The 27775-nt window shown below is 35.9% G+C and overlaps 2 protein-coding genes across 4 annotated transcripts; one reads left to right on the top strand and one right to left on the bottom strand.

Annotated features, from left to right (window-relative positions):
* Positions 1-7535: 7535 nt before the first annotated feature.
* LOC306879286 (serine/threonine-protein kinase Kist-like) lies at positions 7536-15327 on the bottom strand. Its single transcript, XM_079432102.1, has 8 exons — positions 14696-15327; positions 13750-14042; positions 13167-13358; positions 12904-12998; positions 12747-12823; positions 12559-12657; positions 12382-12470; positions 7536-12053 (listed from the first exon to the last, which is right to left on the bottom strand). Exons 1-8 carry the CDS (start codon positions 14994-14996, stop codon positions 11907-11909), a joined length of 1293 nt encoding a protein of 430 aa, XP_079288228.1. The 5' UTR covers positions 14997-15327; the 3' UTR covers positions 7536-11906.
* A 681-nt stretch (positions 15328-16008) lies between these two features.
* Positions 16009-27392, top strand: LOC306879291 (UDP-N-acetylhexosamine pyrophosphorylase-like). 3 transcript variants are annotated; one of them, XM_079432112.1, is made up of 11 exons: positions 16013-16132; positions 16724-17016; positions 18086-18290; positions 19514-19689; positions 20010-20182; positions 23327-23520; positions 23999-24139; positions 24607-24795; positions 25229-25259; positions 25867-25933; positions 26093-27392. In XM_079432112.1, the coding sequence occupies exons 2-10, from the start codon at positions 16740-16742 to the stop codon at positions 25900-25902; spliced, it is 1422 nt and encodes a 473-aa protein (XP_079288238.1). In that variant the 5' UTR covers positions 16013-16132; positions 16724-16739; the 3' UTR covers positions 25903-25933; positions 26093-27392. The 3 variants fall into 3 exon arrangements, with proteins under 3 accessions (XP_079288237.1, XP_079288238.1, XP_079288236.1); XM_079432110.1 differs by having other exon boundaries at positions 25229-25270; XM_079432111.1 differs by lacking the exon at positions 25229-25259 and having other exon boundaries at positions 16009-16132.
* The last annotated feature ends 383 nt before the right edge of the window (positions 27393-27775 follow it).

Raw genomic sequence — 27775 nt, 5'->3', positions numbered from 1 at the left:
GCCCTAAAAGAGTCCCTTATACAATGTTCATAAATTACACTTATTAATGTACTGCTATTGTTCCAGGATCATTAAAGATTGCGTTAAATGATACTGGGGTCTTTGGTCACCTGTTTCACTTTTAAATATTGAGGCATTAGGAAATTATTATTATCTGACTGCACAATCCTATAAACATTCACTATTTTTGTTGTTCTTTTGCACATTTTATTCACTGAGAAAGTGTTTTGTATTTTTATGTTGTTATTGTGAGGTAAAATACACAAACAGATAAGGAAGTTTCCCAGTATAGTCACTCAGCACGGTCCCAGGAGATGAGAAAGGCAGCGGAAATACCACAGTTGCCATATTGGCTAAAAGAGCCAGTTTTGAAAGGTGAGCGAAAGTTTCCAACGGCAAGACTCATTATGACAACAACAGATCAGAAACTACTACGTCACCCACCTGGAGCTTCTGGCAGTTCTGCCGGCATTGTTCCACTTCAAGTGCTTCCTATTGCACACAGACAACATAAGCTTTTGGCAATACAGAGAACAGACACAGTCTCTATTTGATGTGATATGGTGATGAACCATAAGAACTTACTTTATTTGTAGCTTGCAACTTACAGGTCAGCAGCAGTAGAAACAGCAAAAACTGCAGGCACAGGAGCTTGGTCTGAAAAAGTGTTAGAAAAATCTAAAACAACGGTCTGCAGTCTGTATGCTAATGTAATAGTTCTGAATTTACATAACAATGAATATCCAAATAATGTGGAATATATCTGAAACCTCATGTAGGCCTGGTTTGATAAGCATAACTACCTAATTGCAATAAATGGATGATTTATTCTTAATAGTATTGAATATTAATTCAAAAATAAATCTGTGACCCACAATCATTTATACATTTGAATGCATACGTGCATGAATAAATCAGTGAATAAATGAATATTGTTAACAAAGGACATTGCATTTGCATGAGGTTAACCTCTGTGCCTCATCTTCTTCTGTCATGTATTGTTTTATATTTAAGATCTTAATGAATTGTGGTGGTATTTGTGGACTGGCACTAACCTGGTTTAGATTCTTGTCAGATTTCTAATATCTTGTTTGTGAAAATCTGAGCTAACAAAGGCAAAATACGGTGTGCCACCTTTGTTGTTCTTTCTGGATGATATTATTAGCAAACATGGCATTAGCATTTGAAGGCCTCTTTTCTAATGTCTCTCATTCACAACAGCGTTTTTCCACCTCATAGTTTCAAAATCTCTTTCTATTCGGGATGGAGAAAAGCTCAAGACTTGATTATTGTAATGCACTTTTGGCCGGATGCCAGTTAATGTATTGTGAAGTGAAAAGATGCTTATTTGTAAGAAACAAATCCATCATTAATATATTTTTGACTTAACAAACCTGTTCCTTCCTAAGGTAGGGAAGGATTGAAAAAAATACAAGAACGCAAAGTTCAGAGACCATCGTCAAAACAAAATAATTTCTTTATCGTCAAAAATTATTAATTTCACTGTACATGTAACACTTTGAGACAGTGTTTTTGTTTTGTTGTTCCTGTCAAAATTGAAATTTTGTGCTCAACACTGTATACAATAGTCTCTTGATAGTGAGCATCTAGAGCATAGATTAGGGGTCATGAACTATGAGGCTGATTTACAACAGACATAGTGACCCCCAAGATACATCATTTGAATAAACTGTATCTAATCATACTTAAACCCTTTGCAATTTGCACTTAAAACAATATTAATGCGCCTATCAGCATCCCACTGCTGAAGTTTATCATACACACAAACTGAAAAAAATATTTGGTATATTCACAGCATAATGCTCAACCTTCTGATGACCGTTAAACCTGATGAAACATCATGTATGTGCTAAAACATCATAATGAAGGTAAGAGGAACTTAATCATGTAGACACTAAATAGAAGGACATTATGTTTTGCACGGTAACGATGCTTCTGAAAACATCAAATTAGGACTGGGTTTAGTTAGCAACATTTACAAAAAAAAGATGTCATAAAAAATATTAATACACAGAAGACATCGGCTTGAATAGCTATACAGGTGCCCAAAGACCACTATTAGTTATTAAATAATATTAATTGTTAAACATAGCTGAAAGCAGAACTCAACAGGGTCCAAGTACATGGGAAAATAAAATAATACAAATATCTGTGCAGGGTCTATGAGACGCTGGGATATGTTTATCTGATATTTTAGTCTGTTAGCACTTGCACCAAAGATAAAACAGTTTCTAGTACTTCCTTCCCGATCTAACAGTTGGTGAATTAAGAGGATTTCCTTGTTATAGCACAGGGGCAGGATTTGAGCTCAGATTGTCTGCACTGTTTGGACTCCTGAGCAGAAAAACAGCTCATATCAACTTCCCCTAGAAGAAACAAATAAAGTCATTTGGTTTCTTGGGTATTATAATTATATATTTGCTCCAACGATCCAAATAAACCTCTGGGAATAGTAAGTGCTGTATGCATTTAATTGAATTTGATTAAAAGGCCCTTCCATTATGAATGTTTATCTGTTTCCATTATTAACCCAAGTCTCTTTTATGCATCAAAGGCATATAAAATAAGAACATTATAAATACACAATTATACAGTAGATCATTTAAATGTTAATAAAACAAATGTACCACTTTATACCATTTGTTTTTAAAACTAGAAACTCTAAAACAACTCCAATGTATTTTTGTTGTACCATAATTTATTTCCCTAGTTGTCCAAGAGAGTCTTCAGCCTGCACGACTCTTTATTCAATAATAATACTCATCTAGAAGTCCAGTTTGAACCAGAAGGGTTATGCTGTGAAAAGTGGAAAATAATCATGTCACCGGTAGGGTGCTAAATAAAGATGACATGCTGCGTATTCACAAATCTGCCTCCTGTTTACATTCCAGCTCCCGTTCATCCCGTCTGCCAAGAGAAGACCCAGAATGATGTTTGTGTAAAGAGACTCTGCAGGCACATTACGAAGAACAGTTTGGATTGTTATTGTGTTGCTATGGTGAGAGAAGATCACCGCTGTGCCTTTGTACAGCCATACTGAGAAAAGCCCATGCATTTTTGACATGCAAAATTACCACTAGCCTACAAAGCAAGTCGTCCAGTGAAGCTTCAACAACCATGCACTCTTGTGATGAAGCACAAAAGGAGAAATATCAAATTTTACTAGTAATGTTTTTTTTTGGCCATATAATTGAATGAGTAATGAAGCTTTCATGCACTATATTCCAATAGTCTTAAGCCATATAAACTTTATATGGAGAAACATAAGAAATATGATAACTATAATATACATATATTTAATATTATTTAACAAAAGTATTATACTCACCTGCACCTCATTCCAGACCCATATGATATTCTTTTAAGAAAAAATATCCTAGTGGCTCTTTTTCATGCAATTACAATGAACAAAGACTAAAGCTTTCAAACATCAAAAATGATACAAAAGCACCATAAAGTATCATAAAAATGGTCTGTTTGGCGTGTGCACTATATTTGAAATATTCTAAATCCCATTTAGCTTTGTGTAAGAAACAGGCTGAAATTCAACTCATTGAATTAAATTCAAAGCATTGAATCAATAGTGAATAATGACTTAAATGTGTTATGTTTCATACAACAAAGATGGCTTTGAGTCATATGGACCACTTTATGACACTTGTATAGTGCTTTTGCATCCTTTTTGAAGCTTAAAACTTCAGTCCCCATTCATTGTAATTGCATATAAAAACTACCCAGTGCATTTTCTGTGTTTGTGCTTCATTGCAGAAAGAAAGTCATTTGGGAATAACATGAGGCTGACAGAATGATTGTTGGGTACAGTATGCCTTTAAACTTAAAACGCACAGTCCAGACCACTTACTGGATCTTCTAACGAGAAAACTGGAAACTGACAGACAGTTAGATAAATGTTCCTGAGATCTGGAGACAGCGATGTTGATAACAATCCTCCATCACTCAATGCAGTGTGCTAAAACGCATAAGACTCCTGGCCATGTGGATATGGTCATCTTTCCCCGCGGCTTGCAATCACACCAATCATTGATGTTTGGGTCTCACACAGATTCCCATCAGTGATATCCTGACCTCCCAGTGCTAGAAGAGAACACAATGAGACTGTATGAGTCAGCTTCAACCCACTGAGTTATCTTTTATCTGTCTTATTGATCGTCACAGTACAGCACACGTGTGTCTATGTTTGTTTCAGATAAGGTGCAATGTTTAGTAAAAAGCTTTTCCCCCAGAAGGTTCCTGATTTATCTAGAGGTTTATGGTCAGGCTATGTCTGAGTGACAAGGTGAGAGAGTTGAACGAAGAGAGAGAGGGTGTATGTTCTATTTTTAAAGTATTTGAAATCAGCAGCACAATGAAAATAGCTGGCATTAGTAAGGAATGGGCAGTACAGCAGCAAAGTAAATACGCTCTTCTGGCTGTCTCAGACCTGTGCTCTGTGGTCCCCGCAGCTTACATTCCATCCACTGTAACCGAATGTTTTACATTTTTGCTGTTCAATCAAGTGTGGTAAGGCATGAAGCATCACTGTTTCGTTCTGGTCTGGGTCCAGTTCTAAGTTGTAAGAGCAGATCTCTCAAGGATGGTCCTAACAAAAAAAGCATCAAAACATACCACAGTAGGCCTGTATGTTTGTTTGTCCTGTAAAAGTCATTAAATATAACGGATAATAACATTGCACACATTTCTTTCTGCAGTTTCTCTGTATTTGTAATTATAAAAAAATTTATATAAAATATAAAACTATGCAAAACCAAGTGTTTAGTTTGTCAGAAAAAAATGCAAATCTCTGATTCAGTTCAAAAGGACACAAAACCACCAGTATTATATTATTGTATATAGTATGTTTTTTTCTAATATCATATACCACAATATAAATCTATGCAAAACTAAGAGTTTACTTTCTAAAAATGTATACTTTGATTACATTTGTAAATATAAGTAATGCTTGCACACGCAGATCTCACTATTCAGAAGTTTAAACACAAAGCACAATAAAATACACTGAAAAAAAATGATTAATTGAATTTACTCATTTATTTTAAGGTAAGTGGTTGCCATCAATTTATTTTAGCTACATTTAAATAAACAAATTTAGTTGACTAACTTTCAACTAAATTTATTTAAATGTAGCTAAAATAAATAGTTTTGAACCACTTACCTCAAAAACATTTAGAAGCATTTTTTTCAGTGTATAATGAAAGTGATCCATATGACTCCTAAATATATTTATAGAAATATAAAAATGATATACAGTATTTTATAACAATAATATAATATAAAAAGTTGTTTATATGACTAATATGGCAATTTATATATATAAAGATATACTATAGTCCACCTCTTCCCCAAAAGCTGCATATTTTGAGGTATCATTCATATCTGTCGCAGAAGTGTTGCGATATGAATGTGCTGAAAATTATTCATAGGGTTAGGGGTTTATTGAAATCCCTAACTATAAGAACTGTAATATTGATGCTTGCCTTAACAAACAGTGCTAAAAATGTATAGGCTTGAACTCCAGGAGCACGATTGAGAAAGGCTGCTTTATGGTATGATTTTTTAATTGGATATTCAAAATAACATAATCCATTGAACAAAAACGCAACCAAGTGTTGTACAGCTTTAATTCCTGAGTAGATAAAAAGTAAGGTAAGCATGCTTTCTTGTGTGTTCCAGTGCAGGACTCAAGGAAACATGCTTGTGCAATAAGCCACATGTGCTGTGTAGGTGCATGGGCATATCATCAGTATGGAGATAAGTGCTTGGGTACAGAAGGCAGTGATCCTGAACCATAACATCACCTGGATTCCTCTGTCATTCTGCCATACATATGCTGAAACAAGATTGTGCAGACGTGCATCTGTAAATTCAAGTGGCAAAGGCAGCAATGCAGGTTAACATTCAGTCTCTACACGACATATGTCACTTTGCCTGATTGTGAACAAGCCCTTTCATTCCAGAGAATCCTGCACTAATTAATACGCCCTCATTAAAACGGCTCGTCTTTTGTAATTCATTGAGTTGACTATGTTGGGAAACTGCCTACCTCAATGAGAGCCCCGTACAAGGCCTCTTTTATTAGACTGCAGTAAATTACTGAACCTTTAAACTGGCAGGGATGTGGAGCTATAGAGAACCACAGGAAACTGATGATACAGACGTGCCATGGGGGTCCTAGGAATGTAGCTGCCAGGAGGGGATATTTACTGTCCCAAATCCTAAATGAGAAAGACGACAAAACCTGAAAGACTGAAACGTTTTTCCAACATAATGTTTTTCCTACACTGTTTTATGACTTATTAGTAAGCCCAGACTGAATCTGTGGATTTTTACATTTCTTTTGGCGAAAAATCACAGAATGTATTTAAAGCAACCGTATGTAGTTTTGTGTATTTTAACGACTTTAGAGCCCCCTACAGTTAAGTCAGTGTAATTGCATTTGTAGCTGCCGTAAAGCAATCCACCCTTTTCGCAGAATTTTGTTCCCAGTACGCTCAGTGGGAGCTTGGGAAAGAAACATACGCCATTTAAATTATTATAAGTCACCAGAATGATTTTGATTCATTCTGATTCATTTCGAGGTTAAAAATATCTTACATAGGCTACAATCGCTTTAAACATGGTAAATAATATGTGACATCAACAAGGTATTTTCGTCCACACAACTGCCGCTCACTGGATATTTTCTCTTTTTCGGACCATTCTCTGTAAACCCTAGAGATAGTTTTGCGTGAAAATCCCAGTAGATCATCAGTTTTTGAAATACTCAGACCAGCCCGTCTGGCACCAACAACCATTCCACGTTCAAAGTCACTTAAATCCCCTTTCTTCCTCATTCTGATGCTCGGTTTGAACTTCAGCAAGTCGTCTTCACCACATCTAGATGCCTAAATGCATTGAGTTGCTGCCATGTGATTGGCTGATTAGCAATTTGTGTTACCAAGCAATTGAACAGGTGTACCTAATAAAGTGGCCGGTGAGTGTATATGTATATATATATATATATATATATATATATATATATATATATATATATATATATATATCCATTTATGTATGGTTTGTTAGGACAATATTTGGCTGAGATACAACTATTTGAAAAATGTATATATATATTATATATATTGGGATATATTGTTTACGACAAGATATAATGTTTTATAATGCACATTATGAACAATTATAATGTATTAATAACCCTTTAAATGCATTATACATAAAGGCTTTAAGTGTTACTCATTATTCTTACATTTTTACAGTTATGATGTGCATAAATGTAGCGGCAAATTTGCTTTTCAATAATATCTGTTTCCTCAATAACCTTGCTCATTTTTAATGAAATTGCAATACACTATAACAGTCTGAAAGGTAGAGCTGCCATCTAGTGGTCTGTAGCATGACTGTGTTGGTTCCTAAGTCACTTACATTATAAGATTTCTCATTTGAATGTGAATACATTTTCTAATAAATTTGAAAAAAATAAAGACTCAAGGTCATGATACAGACATTAACTTTTTATTGTGAGAAACATGAATAATATTCATTCCATCCAGAGCTCTTAAGTCATAGTCTCCCATGATCCTTAGTGGATGATCATCTGCTCAACTTACATTTTACAAATGACATCTACAACATCTTTTTACTCTAACTAATCCAGAAAACACTCATTCTCACACTCAATGTTAGATCATTTTTATACTTTGTAGCATGTTCAAATTCAAGTTTAGGTTTGTTTTCCCTGCCACATATAATGTGGACTTTAAGGCAGAGCTTCACAAAGAATTATATTTCGCCCAATCACATCTCAGCCACAGGGATAAGAAGACAGAAGCGAGGAAGGTTTAACAAGAACGCATGATTGTCTGAATATGGAGCAACATAATGGTAATGCAGGCCACCAGCACCACGCCTCCAATGTATAATTCATTATTATTATTTACCTCAACTATTAAATATACTAATTTTAATCTCCTGTTACCAAATTCATAGTGAGGTTTAAACTTTAAACATCTACAGATTTGCAAAATGTCTTTTTAAATGTCAGAATGTAAAACTTTTTTAATGCTTTGGAGGGAATTTTCACTGTTGATCTGTAACAATGAAATCATTGGCATAGATTCAATATGAACGCACATAAACATGCTGTAAAGGGAAGAATCATAAATAGAATCTGCATACAAAACATTGAGACATTTAATCAGAATTCACATCATTATCCTAATTGCTCTGATCCTATAAACCCAGCACTCCAACCACTGTAATGCACTTATGTACAACAAATGTACTGTAAACACTATTTCTACAAACCTTTTGATCATGTTATTATACGCATTATATAACTTTGTGAAGTCAGCATGTTACCAGTAGATCAGTACATAAACTCGCTTCTGTTGTTTACTCAGCTTTCCAATTAACAAGTGATTTGAAGAGTCTAAACCTTTGCTCTGATTCTTCAATGCATCGCAGAAAAAAAGCTGATTTCCATAATACAAGACTTTCTTGACTGTTTTTCACCTTAGCAAAGCCACATATTCAGTCTTATATTTTATTATCTATACGTGATTCATTTCAACTTATCATCTTACTGCCTTATATGTTCACTCTTCCCCATTAAATGACTGTACTATCAGGTGAGCTCTTGCCCTTTTCCTTCAAAGGTCATATCCATGCTAAGATATGTGTGATATGACTTTACTTTCTTTATTGCAATATTGAAACCAATAAAGCAGCCAATACATTTTAAAGAGGGTTACAAAATAAATTATGATCATAAATATGAAGGTAGAAGAAAAGGATGTTCATGTGCATTTTCTCTATTCCTGATTAGAACTTCAATATGTCTGTTCTAGTAGTCACCAACTCAAAATCTTTCTGACCATTCAAGCTGCCATTTAGTTCTCCAACCTTTCTCGAGTTATTAAGGCCCAAAGAGCATTTCACTCCCATGTCTATCTGTGGTTACACCCTGCAGTGTTTTCTCTTGGGAGGTTCATTATTCACTACACAAACACAAAGGCCAGCCAAACTCCAGCACTGTGCTTTACTGTTCATATGATCTCTGGCATCCAACTGGAACACATTTTAATGTTTCTGGACACATCTAAAGACATTTAAATGCAATTCAAGATAAAGGTATATATATGGTTTCCCTGCAGTCTTAGGTATTTCTCCAGGGTTGCTTGTGGCAGGGAAAAAGGAAGGCTTTGAAACAATTTTGGCACTTTTATCACAGTCTAGCATTTACTGACTGTGACATTATTACAGCATACAAACAAATTAAGGCAGCATGAAATGATCCCTGACAGACACCCATCTCGGGTTCTATGCAGTAGTTATGAAAATAAATCTTTGTGCTTTTCGAAAGAGTTCGAATGGGCCTCGGGCTCTATTTGAGCAGCTTTGATGATATTGCTTGAGCAAAAAGTAATTGATCATTTTTGAATTTTATTGTGGATTTATATTAATAACAGGCTGGATTAAAGTATGGATGGCTCACAGGCACAATCTGCACTTAAACTGACTATTGCTATTGTCACATTTGTCAAATGCATCAAGCTAGATTGTCAAACTGGAATCTTCCCATTTGTTAAAATTAGGGTTAATGATGTGTTGCATGTAAGCAATTTTCCTAACATTAGACCTACACAGTATTCACATAATATTTGTTTTTTTAAATCACTGTTTCATAAACAACAATTTCATCATAATATAGAAATTTTGTAATTAATATCAGAAATTCTTGTTTGAGTAAATATATGTATACTGTTATTATTTAACATTCTAAAAGCCAATTATTTGTTCACTGTAGTTTTCTCTGGCTCAAACAGGAAGAGGAATAAAACAAGACATTGTAAATAAGCAGTCTAGGCTACTTCATTCATTCATTCGAACTCATACAGGTTCACTCTTGTACTTAGGAAGTTTATCCAAACATGTAGTAGCACAATCCAATGCCTAGTGCATTTAAAGACAGACAAGCTCAAATGTTTTAGCAACTGAATCTTTCTTTCCAAGAGTCACATTTACCAATGGCAGCAGCCCAAAGTCATATGGGCAGGATACTAAAAGATCTCTAGCTCACCATCTCCATAATTCTCTCAAATGTCATCACCATTAACATGCAAGAGTGTGTGAGAGAGTGTGAGAGAGTTTGAGATATGAGTGTATAAAATCTAGATCAATCACAATTTCTTTCCAATGCTCAGATAAAGACTTTAAGTAAATAGCCCAGATCTGGATAGACTCACACTCAGAACATGCATAACCAAAGTGCCCTTTTCCAACAATAACACGCCTAAAACACCCCCCCCCCCCCAAAAAAATGTTAACTAAAAATAATAACTTTTGGACACAATACCATCTAATCCACAAAAAATGTTTCAATAAAGTTTAAACTTCTTTTTAAAATCTACATCTAGAAAACCAGCCTGTTCTTTCCTCACATTGTCTTGTACACTTATCATATTAGAGCTCACTGCCCTGGAAGTGAATATAATTTTTCTAGACTGCAGGACAGAGAAAACTGACTTTATGGCATTCGTTGGGACGGTAGAAAGAAAAACAATCAACCTGGATGACTGAAAAAAACATTCATGAAGTAAACGAGAACACACTTACGAAGAATTTCTTGTGTCAGAAAGCTCTGTAGAACTATTAAAGACTCCACATCATGCAATCACAGACAAACTGACTGGAAAACACAATTATACCAGGAACACTATACCTATCACAACTGGAAAAGCCTTTAAATAATGTTACGATTTCAAAATCACTCGCCATTATTGTACAGATATTAAAATCCATTCAAACAGCAGATACAATTGACTTGAACGTGTCTGTAAAAAGCATTTTAGCTTTAAGCCTTTCTGAAACACATTTGTGTTACTGTATCTTTGATAGTAAAGTAAGTCTCACAACAGCATTATTTACCAGTGCGTCAGGGCAGTCCAACTTAATGAAGATTCAGAGTAGATTATTTGCTCCTGAATCTTCACATATGTGTGCTATGAATATTTTTGAGGAGTTTTCAGACACAATTTATACTTAAACTAATATTATACTTTGGAATTCGAGTTGAAAATCCTAAAACGATAGTATAACGTTCAATAAACATATCCAGAGAGGTTTTGGATGAGACAGATTGTGGCTTTTGTATTGGACATAGAGTCTCATTCCAGTCAACCCTGAATGAAGTCACTTAAGAATGATCTATAGCACAAGGCTACCCGCTCTGTCGTATTTGTGCTCTCTCTACAGATTTCCATCTTCAGTTTAAATGTGGTTAAACAGCTTTCATGGTCAAGTTGAACATAAATGTTAACCACGCCACAGTCCATGCAGGCCAGTGTATTTTGCCAGTAGTTTATAAATATGTGCATAATTACTGGAAATACCAACAAACCTTCACTAAAACTAACAACGGAAAAAAAGAACGGAAGAAAACAGGCCACATAAACTACACATTTTTGGAATCGTAGACATTCAAAAAGCATGTAAACCTAGTATCTGAAGTGATCTGTTGTTTAGAAGACAGTGTAAACCAAAGCAGAGCATCAACCCCACTGCAAAAAAAAAGTAAATAATCAAAATATGGAAGCACACATATTGAATGTCTGGCAACCAGCTATCACACTGTAAATATAATTGTCTTATTATGGTGTGATCATTTAGTAAAAAAGGGAAGTAGGAAGCAGGCACTAAAACTCTTCTCCTTGTTCCACCCAAGTTAAATTGCATGTGTGCCTATATTCACAACAATGTTGATCTTAGTGACACAAGTAAGTATTAAAGGTAGCACAATAGAATAATACGCAGCTCAAGGGTCACATGATTGTAATTTACATGTTTTGTATGGAGGTGTGTGTGCAGCTTTACTGCACAGTTTGGTATAAGTAACCTCTCTTATAGGCACTCAGTGGATAAAACGTAGTGACCACGAACTTGCCATCAAACGTTCGGCCTGTCAGCAGTCTCTGGGCTTCTTTGGAGTCTCCAGCATTTGCATACTCCACAAACACCTGCCAAGAGACGATAAATAATACATCTTCAAGACTGGACACTAGCACAGTATCTAGCACAGTACAATCTGAATCACTGTCTCTCTGTCCACTAGGAGGTGGAATTGACTCCTGTGCCACTATTTTGCTACTTCTGAATCAACTGCATCATGGCAAAACAAATTGTATTTTGTGAGCTTCCAAACAGAAATAAATGTGAAGAGATTAAAAAAGTATAAATTGGTGGCCATGGTATGATAGTATGCAAGAACAGATAATTAGCTACAGCTACATGAAGCGAATATCTTAAATATTTCACATTCACTACTAAAAATTCCATTTGCCTCACCTGTCCCTTGCCGGGATTCTCTTTTGGGATTAATAAGGATATAACCGTGCCATACTTCTGACATTCTTCTTTCATGTCTTCTATTATGTCTAAGAAAACCAGGAAATAAATATCACTTTGGGAATTACTAAATAAAGAAACCATAGAGAAAGAAAAAACAAAAGACAAAAGACTTACCTTCATACTCATCCTCATTATACAAGTGGTTGTCATCTATTACATTTAGTAGTCTCAAGACAGGTGTAGGCAAAAGAACCAAGTCTTCAATATGAGGTGCTAAAACCCAAAGCAGTTCCTCACTCACAAAGTGTTACACCAAGTGTTGGGCAAAGTAGCAATGTTTTTAGATGCGGAGTCATACTAACCAAAGGGAATGCTGAAGAAAGGGTTGATTAATGCTGCCTCAGCTGTGCTTCTCAGTTTAGGATCATTGTGAAGCATACTGGGAATGTAAAGACACATATTACTCATTTTAGTCATGTCTAAAGAACACACTGGTAGACCGCTTAGATTACTGCCAACCTTTTGATCAGATCCCTCAAATGAAAAACAGGGATAGCCGGGTAAACCACAGCATTGCTTGAAAAGATATGGTCTACTATTGCAGAACAGTTATCCTGTAGAGACACAACACAATGCTGTCTTAGCAAGCATAAGAGGTCAAAATAACATGAGGAACAGTAGACTCAAGAGAAAACTGACACAAATTCAAGATTTACATTTGACATAACATTAAAGATTTAAGGCCATATTGCAGGTAGAGTGCTGCTTGGGTATCAGCTGACCTTCCATTCCTGAGACTTCACAGTTTCTTTCAGTTTGATTCCTGAGAACATCTCTAGAAGAATGATTCCCAGACTCCACAGGTCCACAGCAGTTGTGCAGCCAGAGTCGCTCTCCAGACCTGCCTGGGCCATTGAGTTCTGCAGCTCGGCTTCAGGTGCCCGGTATCCATCTGTCTGGATGTACTTCACATCCTGGAAGAAACAGACAAGAAGCCTTAGGCTCACAGCCAACCCACATCTAAATACTGAAGCACATTAATACTACACTACCATTTAAAAGTTTGAGGTCAGCATATTATTAATGATTAATATATAATCTGCATATTAATGGTTTATAAGGATCACAAGACACTGAAAAGTGAGTAGGCTGAAAATTCAGCTTTGACTTCACAGGAATGAAATACATTTTAATATTACTGTTCAACTGTTCTTGATCAAATAAATGAACACTCGGGGAACATAAGACTTCTTTCAAAAAAGTTGATAAAAAAAATTATACAGACCCCAAATTTTTAAACGGTAGTGTATGTCTGTGAATGTGAATAAATTTGGGTGTCTCAGGCAAACCATATCAACTTCTCACCTGGTGTCCCTCTTTAAAGCTTAGGCCGAAGTCAATGAGCTTAAAGCACTCGTCGTCAGCGCTCCAGAGAATGTTGCGGGGCTTGAGGTCAGCATGTACATAACCTTCTCTGTGCAGGAAGCTAAGGGCCTCCAAAACATCACGGGCACAGTGCTGAATCAACCACATGGAATGCCCCTGATTACTCACCCTTACCAGCAATTCTGACACACTCACATCTAAAAGCTCCAACAACAGGCAATGAGTGGCCACACCATATGGGTTGTGATTGGTGAACATTCCATACAGCGTCACTAGAGAGAAAATACCAACGTTATAATGCTGGAATAGCATTTGGATCTCCAGGACTCAAGATGACTATGGCAAATTGTGTAGAAAGTATATTTGAAATAGCACAAATGGAACCGGGAAATTATTTGTAGCTGTAACCATTATATATATTACAGCTCTCTATGAATGAATAGGGTAAAAATTTAAAAAAATGAAATTATTATAAACTAATTTCGGTCATGGTGTACAAAGGGCGTAAATAATGTTACTTCAGAATTTTTAGAAAGTTGTTTTTGTGTAATGGAGGGAAATCATGTTTACTACAATGAACGGAACATCAGTTCAACAGAAATTAGGACTTTCTGCATGATTTTAATCCCAATAAAATGGCATATAGAGCTGTTAAAATCAGTGGTTATCAACATTTTCTGACTCCAAGGCCCACTTTGTCCCCATATCTAACCTGATATGTACCTTTGATACTGATGTTGTAAATGAACTCAAAAATATGTCAGTTTTATGTTGCACATTACTTTTGTTTTCACCATTTAATTTTATTGAGATTATGCTAATAGAACTACATAATTTTAAGATTTATTGGGGCCCCTGGTTGAGATTGAGAACCACTGGTTTAATTCTGTATTTGTTAGCTCGTCTTGATCTCTGTATGGTTTACCGATATTTTTATGTCCCTGAATCTTCTCCAGCACAGAGCTTTCCTTGAGGTACCCGTAATCTCCGCCCTGCGCGTCCACCTGGAACTCTTTGACTGCAGAGCTCGCCCGGCCGGCGTTCACCCGGTACACCGAGGCCGAGACGCCCTGACCCAAACGAGCCTGCACGTTCCAGATCTTTCCGTAAATCTCAAATACCACCGGGCTTGTCTTCTGATCCACGGCGTCTGGTGTCACCGCCATCGCTGGTGTGCTGACATTTGGACTGGACATTTTAGCATTGGAGCCAGATCTACAAGCCATCAGTAATAATCGGAGTTAAATACTATCAGGTTTATAATAAGTAGTGTTTGCTCCATTAGTTGCCCTTTGCAGAAACGTTTTTTTTTTTTTTTTGCTAAACTTATCTTTGCATAGTGATTTTCTGCATGCCAAAGTTTACAGTTAAAGTTAACTACCAACTGCTGACGAACAGAGATTCAAATGCCATATTTTAACGCAAACGCCCAAATTAGAGCAAAGTGCCGCACCATAGTCGGATCTTAAAAATCCGAAAAGCCGAGTTGGCGCCTCAAACACACAGCAGATCCATAAAACCCAGTTTTGGACCGAGTTGACAAATTCCTGCCACTGTTTTGGTGGCCATGATACCGGAAATGACGATTTTGCTATTCAAAGCCGTATTTTCTACAGTGAAGCAAATTAAGTATAATTTTAATCTGCAAATTCTATATTATAAATGTAGAATATGCTCCATGTCTAACTTACTCCATTTGTAATACTATTAAATTAAACAAATGAAAATTAGAGAAGTACATGTATTGTAAAATATTAGTAATACATGTTTGGCTTTGAATATTTTATTATATTTTTGGGAATCCACACTGTTGTTATCGATTATATATATATATATATATATATATATATATATATATATAAAAGCATTTACCCCTAATTATCTTAATTAAATTGAATTAATGACTTGCTATGGTGTTCAAATCAGAATTATTAATTAATTACTAATTAATTAAATATTATTTAATTAAATATTAATTTTGTTTTGTTACATTTGGCTCTCCAGAAGGTGCCTTCAAAATGAAAACGGCCATAGTTGCAACTCTTGCGTCATCAGAACAGGGTGTTCAACGCACCACGGTTTCCGTCTAATAAACGTTTTGCACCGGTTTTTTTCGGGGCTGAATGCAGCCCTGATCTCTGTTTCTCTGACGGCTCGCAGAGAGGCAGTTAGACCCGCCCATTTGTCCGAAGGAGGTGGAGCTTGCTGAAGAGGTTTCGGTTTGGTGTTTCCGTGTGTGTCTATGACGGATGTCGGAGGAGGATCTCAAACAGTGAAGGCGGTGCTCTCAGGAGATGTAGCCGTGTCTTTAGTCCTACTGAAGTGAGAGGGACGTATTAAGTGGTCAACAGCTGCTCGAAAGGTAAGAATGTTATGATGTTGTTAAATTCAGAAACATTCGGCAAGGTTTGGCTCGGCAGAGAGCTGTACTGTTGTCAAGGATGGGGTGCAGGCTACAGTACCGCCACGCAACTCTAATCAAAGACAGTTTTACCAGTCTATCGATTTGAGTTTGAGGGCAAATATGGGCTAGATATGGGTAATTCTTACGGGTTTTTACATCTAAAGACTATGTTTCTTTTCATGAATGGCTATGATAAATATTGATACCTTGTTGTCAATAAACCAGGTGTTTTCATTCATTAATGTTGAACATGTAGGCACAAGATGTATTGTATAAGAGAGTTGGAATGGAGTTACTGTCCAGTAGGCTTTCAAATGACCAGAAATGGTCTGTATTGTCTTCCAGCCAATCAAAAATTATATTGATCTTTGAGGAGAGGTAAAGATCACACCTGACCTTAGACTTAGCCAACCTCGTGTTTATTCGACTGAGCACGTACACAGAGTTATCAATTTATGGGTGGGATAAGACAGGTAGATCTGTTTGTGAGACTCTTAGATAATCAGTGTCACTTTGCTTCTGCCTCTGTTCCATCACTGACTGATCCAGATCTAAAGGAAAGACCATGGACACCGCCAAACTGGCTGAAAGACTCGCTGAAGCTGGACAGTCTCATGTTCTCCAATATAGGGACCAGCTAAGCCCTGAGGAACAAGCTGAAATGATTGTTGATTTGGAGAGCCTAAACTTCATGGAGATCAATAACTTCTTTAAAACTGCCATGAAGACGTCTGGGCAGAACTCACGGGAGAAGGTGGACACCAGAATGGAGCCGGTGCCCCGAGAAGTTTTGGGAAGCGTAACACGCGATCATGAACGTCTCAAAGAATGGGAAGAAGAGGGTGAGTTCAGATAGTTTAATGTTTCACAGCACTCCTGGTCCATCTCACACATTATTCTGCATTAAGTGCCATCCCAAACTGGCCAAGCTGGAGTTTAGCTGGTCAGCCAGTTGGTTTCCCAGTCTGACCAAGCAGACAGGCAGAGGAATTTGTATAAAAGGCTATTTTAAACAACTGTGAAAGCTTAACAACTTATGTTTCATTTAATAATATAACCCAAATGTGATAGTAATTCTTTTAAATCTTTGTTGAGCAGAAAAAAATGTTGCTAAGAAATATTGCACAACAAAACATAATGAGTGATGCAATGTCTTCTCCACCCAAATGAACCCCAGAGAACCATTCTTAGACAAATCATGACCCCCAAGAGACATATACGAAATCAACAGCTTAGGATTTCTGCCCAGAGTCTGTCTAAAAAGGCACTCGGTTATTGAAATAACAATAGGCTTCAAATTTGAATAAACACTATTTTGTCCCAGTACTCCATTTTTGGGCGAGGATGCTTCAAAACGGTTTGAAAACATCTGGTTCTGATTTGATTTGACGTAATTGCTTTGCTGAAGTCATGTTGAGCTCATTCAGCATCACATCATCTTTAATCAGACCACATTACTATGATACCCAATGACTTTTATGTGTCATCTTAGTTCAGTTCATTTTTTTTTTTTATTTAATTCAAGTTTTTTTGTTTGTTTTTTTAAATCACATAAGTCATATTTTAGCATATTCAAGGCTGTGTGTGGGTGATGTAACATCTAGCATAACAGTAATTTATGTTAGATAAACCAGGCCTCATAAAAGTGATAATGCTAAAATGATAATCTCCCTTGTTATCTGCAAATAATTAAACACAAACTGTTGCTTAAGAAACCAGACATTTTAACCTACAGCATCCGTCTCTTTTCTCGCCATAGTTGATTTTCATTTGTACATTAATGTAGCATATTTCACTTTAAGCACTCATGTAATGGGAGCAATGACCTATATTTGTTTATTACTTGAATTGTATGGCATAGTATTAACACCTGTTTGCTAAAGTGACCTAACCTCCCATCATTCCACATAGGCCTTCGCTGTATATCAGAGAGCAAAGTGGCGGTTCTTCTATTGGCTGGAGGGCAAGGGACACGGCTGGGTGTGTCATATCCAAAAGGCATGTATGACGTGTGCCTCCCCTCTCACAAAACCCTCTTTCAGACCCAGGCCGAACGCATCAGAAGACTGGAACAGCTCGCTGAAAAACAGCACTCAAGGAAGTGCTGTATTCCATGGTAAGATTATCATTAAGCACAATTCAAATGTATTCTGTTACAGTGCACTTACATTTGAAGCCATAGACAACCATTTCCAAATTCCCAAGGAAGTAGTTTGAGTCAATGATTGTTCAATCTAATTACTTGGATTACCAAACATGTTTTGATTTTAAGGAAGTTTCTCCCCACTTACTGTAATGCAAGTGAAATCCCTGCTATGAATGTCATTACATGGTTTAGTCAGTGTGAAATCAGGTTGACATAACCAGCATGTCGTCCTGAGGAACTAGGTCAGGCCTCCAGAGAAAAATAATTTTAGAGCCAATCTCTGCCCGACAGAATTGATCTTTGACACCTGACACATGATTGCCCTAATGATCAGCCCTAATCATAGCTCATTATTTAAAGACAGATAACTAGATCCATGTATAATCGTCATAGTAATATGACAATATACTTTAAAGAACACCATCATTTTAGCATCCAGAATTTACTATGTCCAGAAAACATGCTAACACCATCATATATTTTAAAAGTAATTTACCACAAATATGTTTTTTAGAAAATAAATTAATGTATTAAGTTGAACAAAAGTGACAGTAGAAACTTATTTATGAAATTCTATTTCAAATAAATGCTGTTCTTTTAAACTTGATGAAAGCATCCTGCAAAATGATGTATCGTGGTTTCCACAAAAATATTAAGCAGCATAACTGTTTTCAGCTGTGATAATGTTAAGAAATTATTATTGAGCACAAAATCAGCATATTGAAATAATTTCTGATTGTGACACTTAAGACTGGAGTAATAGCAGTTGGAAATTCAGATCACAGGGGTAAATTACATTTTAAAATATTCAAATAAATCAAATAAATATAGCCTTGGTGAGGAAGACTCCTTTCAAAAATAATAGACTTAAGGTCCTTGCACACTGAGTCGGAAATTTTCATATGCGTTTTTCGTATTTGTCATCATTTCCTGTCAAAATGCTTGGTACGGATGCGAAAACGCAGAAAATGGAACCTGGTCTGATTTTTTGGGGGGGGTTTGTGACGGACGAAAGTTTCGAGAGCAGTGTGCAAACGTGATTGACACAACGTGAGGTCGTATTTATTTGTCAACGTGCGAATATTGCAGAGGAAAAGTTTTGGACTCGGTTTGCAATGGCCTTTACACTTAAAGCTAAGATTCTGTCAAGAGATTGGTCTTGCAATCACATGATCAATGTTTTGATTCATCAGGTACATTATGACAAGTGGCAGAACAATGGACATGACCAAAGATTTTTTCATGCAACACAAATACTTCGGCCTGAAGGAAGAGAATGTGTTTTTCTTTCAGCAAGGCATGCTTCCCGCTGTGGACTTTAATGGGAAGATTATTCTAGAGGGTAAAGGCAAATTGTCCATGGCACCAGGTAAGTTTTTAGAGCAAGGTTATTGTCTCTAGTTGTATAGACAACTTTAAGCAACTTCACATATGAGGTATGCCTATATTGCATGTTGCTGAAGGAAACATCAAAGCCTCTTCAAGTAATCTGAACCACAGACCTTATTTTAATTAAAAAACACTTTTCTAAAGCCCATTAAAAATATCCCAAAGAAACTCCAGGTTAATTAGCCTTGCAGTTAGCCTACAGCATGATATCATGACTGAACAGCTTGCTAACATTCATAATTAGAAATACTCATGTGAATATTCAGAACTTGTATATTTTCTGTGAATCTTCACATTCAGATGGAAACGGGGGCCTGTACAGAGCTCTGGGGACACAGAACATTGTGAAGGACATTGAGATGAGAGGAATCTCCTACATCCATGTCTACTGTGTAGACAACATTCTTGTGAAAGTGGCCGACCCTGCTTTCATTGGCTTCTGTACACTGAAAGGAGCCGATTGTGGTGCAAAGGTCAGTCCTTAACATACCTTGCAGGTGTTTCCTCTTCTATACATAATGCAAAAAGCTTTATGCAAATACAGTTCTATTACAAATTTGCTCATAAATCCACAAGCTTAGAGGTTTATCATCATTAAGCTCGTGCACCTTATCTAAACAACTTTTGTTTTTATATATCTGTATTTGTGGTCAATTCCCTGGCTTGGCTATTTCCTAGTGATGTATTATAGAATTGTCACATTTAAAACAAAGCCTATTATGTTAGTCCACTAGATGGAGCAGCTACTCAAGAAAAAAACAAAACAACAGTATATGCAGGAAATTACACTATGGTGGTTATGCACAACAGATTAACGTAATCTGTAAAACGGGTCCCGTATTTTTGTTAAATATGGAGCTGTTTTACTCAAGATGCCTTCAAATTAGATATCAAAGATGGTCATCCATAAATGTGGATTGATATCTATATATCAATTTGGATTGATAGCTTTCTTTTTATTTTTTATCCTTTCACTAACATTTAGATATTAAAATTCAATAAAATGGTAGCAATTAAAACAACTAGCTATCTTAACCGATTACCTTAAAAGTCATTAGATATTGCCATTATTTAATATGGCTGTTACCAATTTCTCCAACAAGTGGATGCAATGAGACCTTTTTCTGAGTTTGGTCAGGTGATGTTCGACATATACCCCATTCAAACATGTTTTGGGTCTGTTTTTATTTTTTTATTTTTTTTAAGAAATTAGATATAATTTTATTTAGCAAGGACACATTAAATTGATCAAAAGTGACAGTAACGACATAATGTAACAAAAGATTCCTGTATGAAATAATTGCTGTTCTTTTGAACTTTCTATTCATCAAAAATCCTGAAAATATATATATATATCAGTTTCCACAAAAATTCAGCACAAACTGATTTTAACATTGATAATAATAAGGATTTTTTTCTGGGCACCAAATCACTGGAGACTGAAATGCCTGATGAAAATTCATTAAAGATTTTCCTATTGCAGGAATAAATGACTTTTTAAAACACATTAAAATAGTTGTAAATTGAAATAGTATTTCACAATATTACTCTTTTCACTGTATTTTTGATCACATAAATCATACAAATTTTTTTTTTTAAACTTACCGACCACAATTTTTTTTTACTTTTTACAACTGTTAAAATTTTTGTTTAATGATGTTTACTTTAGAAATGTTTTGATGGGACCCTGTGCTTAGCCGCACATCCTACAGCAATTAATTGTGGTTTCTTATGATGTAAATTCAGGTAACTTGTTCACATGTGCTTTTGCAGTCTGCGTACACAACAGCAAGAAGGGGGGAAATAGTTTTACAAGGAACAGTGGTTATTCTGGACATTTTAAATAGTCTCCAGTCAGGAGCTAAATTGCCTTTAAACCTCTTATATAACCAGCCTGGTGATGCAGGATACCAATTAATTTAGCCATTATTCTCAGTGTAGCCTCAGTTTTTGACGTATTATAGTGGTTATTATGATGCAAAGGAAAGCAAATGACTAGGTTGAACCTGCTTGCATGCATTCCTGTTTACATGAAAAATGAAGGAATGATGTTTTGCAGATACCCAATACAAAATGATAAATGTATATCTGTGACAATTATTATGAAATGATGCACAGTGGGTATGTTCCTGGAGTAACCATTTACGCAAAAGTGAAACTCAACATGTTTTTCTTGTGTGACCGGTTACTGATGTGATGACAATAGTATCTAATGTTTGACACAAGTGTTCTGCTTTGATTCTGATTCTTTCTTTCTGTTCTTTATAAATGGGATTTTGTTTTTTTTAAGTTAGGGCTTGGTTTTCTAATTCACAGTGTGAACAAAAAGCGTATTTTGAGTCTCAAACTGAATCATTAGCATACAAAATGTGATTCATGAAAGTGTTTGCATGTGACATTTGGTTCAAACATTAATACTCAACAGCTGGTTTTGAATACTGGGCTCTCTGAAGCTGCTAGCAATTAAACAGTTCCTGCGTGACAAGGGGACGATGGTAAGAATATTTGGACCCACCCACCCCTCATAATTTCTGAAGCATGCACTTAAAGTGGCTTCAGATCGATGCCTCCCCCCAGTGCTAACCCGTCATCAACCAAGAAGTTTGTAATTTGTTACTCAGATGAATGGAAAGGGTTTTCTGCTTTTGCCTCTGCTGTAATTTAGCACAGACCTCAGGCAAACACAGCACACAGGGTGTGTGGACCATTTAAACACAGCAACTAGTTTAGTACTTATACAGAAATTACATTTCAGAATTGATAGATTTGTTTTTTCAACCTAAATTCCTTTAAATGTTAAAAAGACTTCTTTAACAAATGGTTTTAGTCTTGGGCTTAGTACTTGATGTACTTGAAAATTGTTATCAGTTGACGTGATACAATTTTTATGACATCTGATAAACTCAACACAAACTAAATCAAATTAAATCATTAACAAGAGTTTACAGGGTTTGTTTTGGTAAATTGTTTTTTCAGCTATTGTGTAATCCTAACTACTTATGTCTATAAAAGTAAATCACATGAAATAAGCTAAGAAGTTAATTTAAACATCAAATCTAACTAAAAGTTTGTGATTGGTAAGTTGTTTTTTTGTTTGTTTGTTTGTTTTTGAATATTCTTAAACTCGTCAGTGCAGTAAAATAAGTGATTTTGTGAAATATTGCAGGTTTTTTTTATACATTTTAATATTTATTCCTGATGGCAAAGCTACATTTTCAGCAGCCATTACTCCAGTCTTCAGGGTCACATGATTCTTCAGAAACATTTGCTATTATTATCACAGTTGAAACTGGTTGTCCTGCTTAATATTTTTGTGAAAGCCTTTTTTTTTCTCCATGATTCTTTGAATAGAAAGTGCATTTAGATTATATTTAACAGTAATGTAATTAATATTGTTATTAAAGTGATACTGGTACTAGACATTTTACAGTGAGCACCAGATGATCTACATAGAAATTATCTTAAAAATAATCAGAAAAAAAAGTGGGACATGACCTAAGTGAATCTGTGTGGTATTGCTTGTGCAGGAAAGTTTTGAATATATTGATACTGACAAAAATGAAACGCATTAATGTTGTGCTGTTTCCAAACATTCATCTACTGATTCTGATTGGCAGGTTGTGGAGAAGACCAATCCAACAGAGGCAGTGGGCGTGGTCTGTAAGGTGGATGGGCGTTATCAAGTAGTGGAGTACAGCGAGATTACCTTGGCAACAGCAGAGAAGCGAAGCGCCGATGGACGACTTATGTTCAATGCCGGCAACATAGCTAATCACTTCTTCACCCTCACATTCCTCAAAGAGATCGTGAGGTTAGTCGATCTTCAGAGAGTGCTTCATGCATTGTATGAGTCAGCTGTTAATGTCACAGTAGTTTTCAATTAATATTTTACATTTATTTTTGGTAAAGTATGTAGGTTAATTTTTGATTACTCATCTCTGAATCACAGCTTTAGGAGCTGTTTAATGACATTTTGTCGCTAGGCAATGCCGTAACATATTAAACAGTACAGCTATTTCTATGAGCTATTTCCAATAAGGTTTGCCATCTTGTAAATACTAGACAGGATGGAGCTGACTTTAATGTGTGCTGAGAATGAGGTAAAGTCAGAAGAGGAACATCTGCAGTTTTTGAGTGTCTGGTATTTTAAACACAGATGACTTTGCCAGACGTGTTCTCTTATTGTCATTTTTATGAAATTTTAACTGAAAGAACATGCTTCACTTTTCTGTCTGTTACCGTCTGCCTGTCCATTGCTCTGTCTTTATACCGCTATATCTTACTTTTAGGACTCACGAGCCACAGTTGCAACACCATGTGGCACAGAAGAAAATTCCCTACGTGAACACACAAGGACAGCTAATCAGACCCGACAAACCCAATGGGATTAAGATGGAAAAATTTGTCTTCGACATATTCCAGTTTGCCAAGTTAGTGTCCGGACTTTTTTCCATTCCTGTTTTTAGTATGCGTGCTATTGGCAGGAAGGGTCCTCATTTACACCTGTTTTATAGGTGTTTTAGGTATTTTACAGGTTTTATACAATGTGCACAGTGTGTAGACAGTGCAGTGTACTCATGCCATTCTAAAATTCCTTTGCAAAATGAAAAAAGTTCTCAAAATGTCAAAGTTTTGAATGAAACCCTTGCTCTGGCACACACTTTTATGAGATATAAATTCTTATGCTTAAAACAAAGACCCAGGGAGCCTCCAAAATCTCTTAAAGAATATAATTAAGGCTAATCATATACAAAACAAGAAGATAATTTTTGGATACTAATTAATCTATTATTAGAAAATCTATATATTTTATACTCTGTTGTTTTTTTGTTTCAAACTTTGCTTCAGGCTTGTTCAATTAGTTCTAACTTATTAAAACATTTTTTGTGTGTGGCAGAACATTTGTGGTATATGAAGTTCTGAGAGAAGACGAGTTTTCTCCATTGAAAAATGCAGACAGTCAAGATGGGAAGGACAACCCCACTACAGCCCGTCAGGCCCTCATGTCCCTGCATCACCGCTGGATCTTAAATGCAGGAGGACATTTCGTTGATGAGAATGGAACCCCTATACCTGCTATACCCAGGTGAGACATACACACAAAAATTAAAATTCTGTCATTACTCACCCTGGTGCTTTCCCAAAACTGTATGCTATTATTTTTTTCCATGAAACACAAAATGAGAATTTCTAAGGAATCTCATCACACAGCTCTTTATTTTATGTTTTAAATAAATCTTTTATTTATTTGTTTGTTTATTTATTTGATAATTTATTATCGGCAATTATGTCATGTATGGAAAAGAGCTCTTTGAAAATTCTCATTTTATGTTCTACTGCAAAAATAATAGCATACAGGTGTGGAACAACATAAAGGTGAGTAAATGATAACAGAATTTTCATTTCCAGCTGAAATATCTCTTTAAACCCAAATTTCCTTCCCACCTGTGTTCGGTTTCACTCCCCTTTATCTTCAGCTACAGTGTAACCACACTATATTTTCTGTGTAACATTTCTAGACCTGGACCAGCAGGGACAGTCACACATGAAGTCAGCCAGAAGTAACTATTCTCACTGTCGTATGTAGTGCATGGTGATGGGGCTTCGCTCTTAGTAGATTCCGTGTAGCTGTTAGAGCTCAGTGGGAGACGGTGTCCAATCCCAGGCGGCCGTGGTAAAGGTTGGCGTCTTTAAACCGGCTCTGACCCATACAGCAGCTACTAACGGGGCAGAATAATATGCATGCTGGGAAATGGGCATCAGGCATGCTGAATGGAACAAGGCTGCTTATAACACATAATCTGGTTTAGGTGCTTATAATCAAGTTTTCCTCAACTGCAAAATGACAGAAAATGGCAGAACTTTGTATTATGAATATTTAAATGTATTCAAAATATTCAGATTGTGCATACATTGATTGTGGTGATCTAAAGTGTATCTAATGGGTGAATCATTTGTAGTGGAATTAATTTTGATTACTGAAGTAATGAAGCAAAAATTTCTCTTTTTATTTTTTATATAATTTGTTAGTTTAATCTTAATTTTTTTTTTAATTTATGTAATCTCTAAAATCATTTAATATCATATATGACATGATTAATGCTTGATCTGGCAATGCCATACATAAAGAAATCTGTAACTCTTTTTGGTGCCACAGCCTGAAGGATGGAACAGATCTGCCAATCAAATGTGAGATCTCTCCTCTTGTGTCTTATGGTGGTGAGGTAAGAGACACAAAGGCCTATTTTAATTTGAATATCAATCCCAGAGTATTTTTATCTAATATATTGTTTAGGTGCAAGGACAAAAGAAAACATTTTAGGCCTCATACTCTACTTGCTAGTTCCTGTTTAAAAAAATGAATAGCCTTTCTTGTTTCCAAGGGGTTGGAGCATCTTGTGAATGGAAAAGCTTTCCAGCCCACTCTGGTCATCGATGAGAACGGTGTCCGCGAGCTTGTGAAGAACGGCCTGTGAACCTCGAGCCAGCTGCTGCTGTACTTGAAACCAAAACAAAGGCTCTTTATCTCTTCATCTTCATCTCACTTCCTGCCAGGGTGGAGGAAACCGTGAAATTCTTGTGCAATAAAATGAACCAAGGATGCCAGAAGGCTAATCACAATCAAATCATTTTAGACTCTATTTATTTTGCAAAGACTTATTTTTATATCAATGTGCAGTGCTTTTTTTTCTAGAATTGGAACTTTAATTTATAAATGGATGTATCAAATGATACACAGTGCATGAATGGTCACTGCAAAGATTTCAGGCATTTCTGCTTAATCTGTTCCACTCTTTGAAAATGTAGATGCATGTAAAACAAAGTTTGGTCTTCTCTATGGATGTCTGTTTAGGACAGGTATGTTTTCAATGAGAAAAAGTGAGTGGGAATGTGACATTGCATCAGACTTTCCAGCACAGGGTTTATGGGAGAGGTTCTGATTGGTTGGAATCAGTTGCTGCCACTGACGGTGCTTCAGAAAGTGTGCACTTTGAGACACCTTCTCTTTTACTCTCTACCTATCCCACTTTTCCGATTAGCCTTTGTCTGCACCATCAATGTTTGTTTGTGCACGTCCATGTATAAAATAATTTATCATGATGAATGATTAATTGTTTGTTTACCTTAATTTCTGTATACTTTTCTCAGTTACCGTTTATAGGAATGTCTTGACTTACATTTGCACAAGATGCATAGAATTTGGAAAATTACATTACATATAATTTGACATTTGAGAAAATTGCTGCAATTTTCGCATTCACATTAAAGCAGAGACAAATGCTTCCTGGTTTCAAGCATGTGATTACTATAAACAGACATATTTCAAAATCTTTTTTAAGCATGGTATTTTTTTTCTTCCTTTTTGAATACGTTGAAAACATTTTCTCAGAATTCTTGGATTTGTGTTGCCTTCGATTGGCAATGAAAGTATCAGTTCCTGCCACTTAATTTGGTTCTCCAGGAATTCTGAGATGTTTTCATTGTACACCAATACAACAAAAAAGCTGAATAGAGAAATGTTTTCAAGTGTATCTGTTTATACTAATCACATGGTTGAATCTGGACAGTGTTTTTCTCATTGCTATAGTAAAAATGAATAGAAATATGCCTTGACCTACTGTAGGCCCATCAATCTCAATCCCTGTATAAGCAAAGCTCAGAAATTAAAGAATAAGTTCTTGGAAAATTAATGTGCAGTGTTGCAATCATGTATTTAATAGAAGGCCTCTAAGATATAAAACTAGGTTGCTTGCACAAATGTTCATTGTTCAAGATCAAATATAGACAATCCACAGTCTGGATCACTTTGTATCCTGCCACTTTTCTGTACTTGAGGAAGGTACATAAACCCAGGCAGATGGTTAGTGCAAATAATGTACTGTTAGTGGTTTTGGATAATGACAAGTAACTCAGGGACCATTGCTTAGGCTTTTAATTTTGGTAAACTCTTTGATTTGTAGTGGTAATCAAATTAGGCAGAGTACAGATTTGTGTTTCTTCAGATCAGTGGAGAAGTTTTAAATTTTTATTGCTTTTTTTCCCCCTATAACAATAGTTCTGTATCA

Source organism: Barbus barbus (genome assembly GCF_936440315.1).
Source record: "Barbus barbus genome assembly, chromosome: 13".
Lineage (NCBI taxonomy): Eukaryota > Metazoa > Chordata > Actinopteri > Cypriniformes > Cyprinidae > Barbus > Barbus barbus.
The sequence above is the reverse complement of the archived record's forward strand: the minus strand, read 5'-3'. Positions and strand labels throughout refer to the sequence as shown.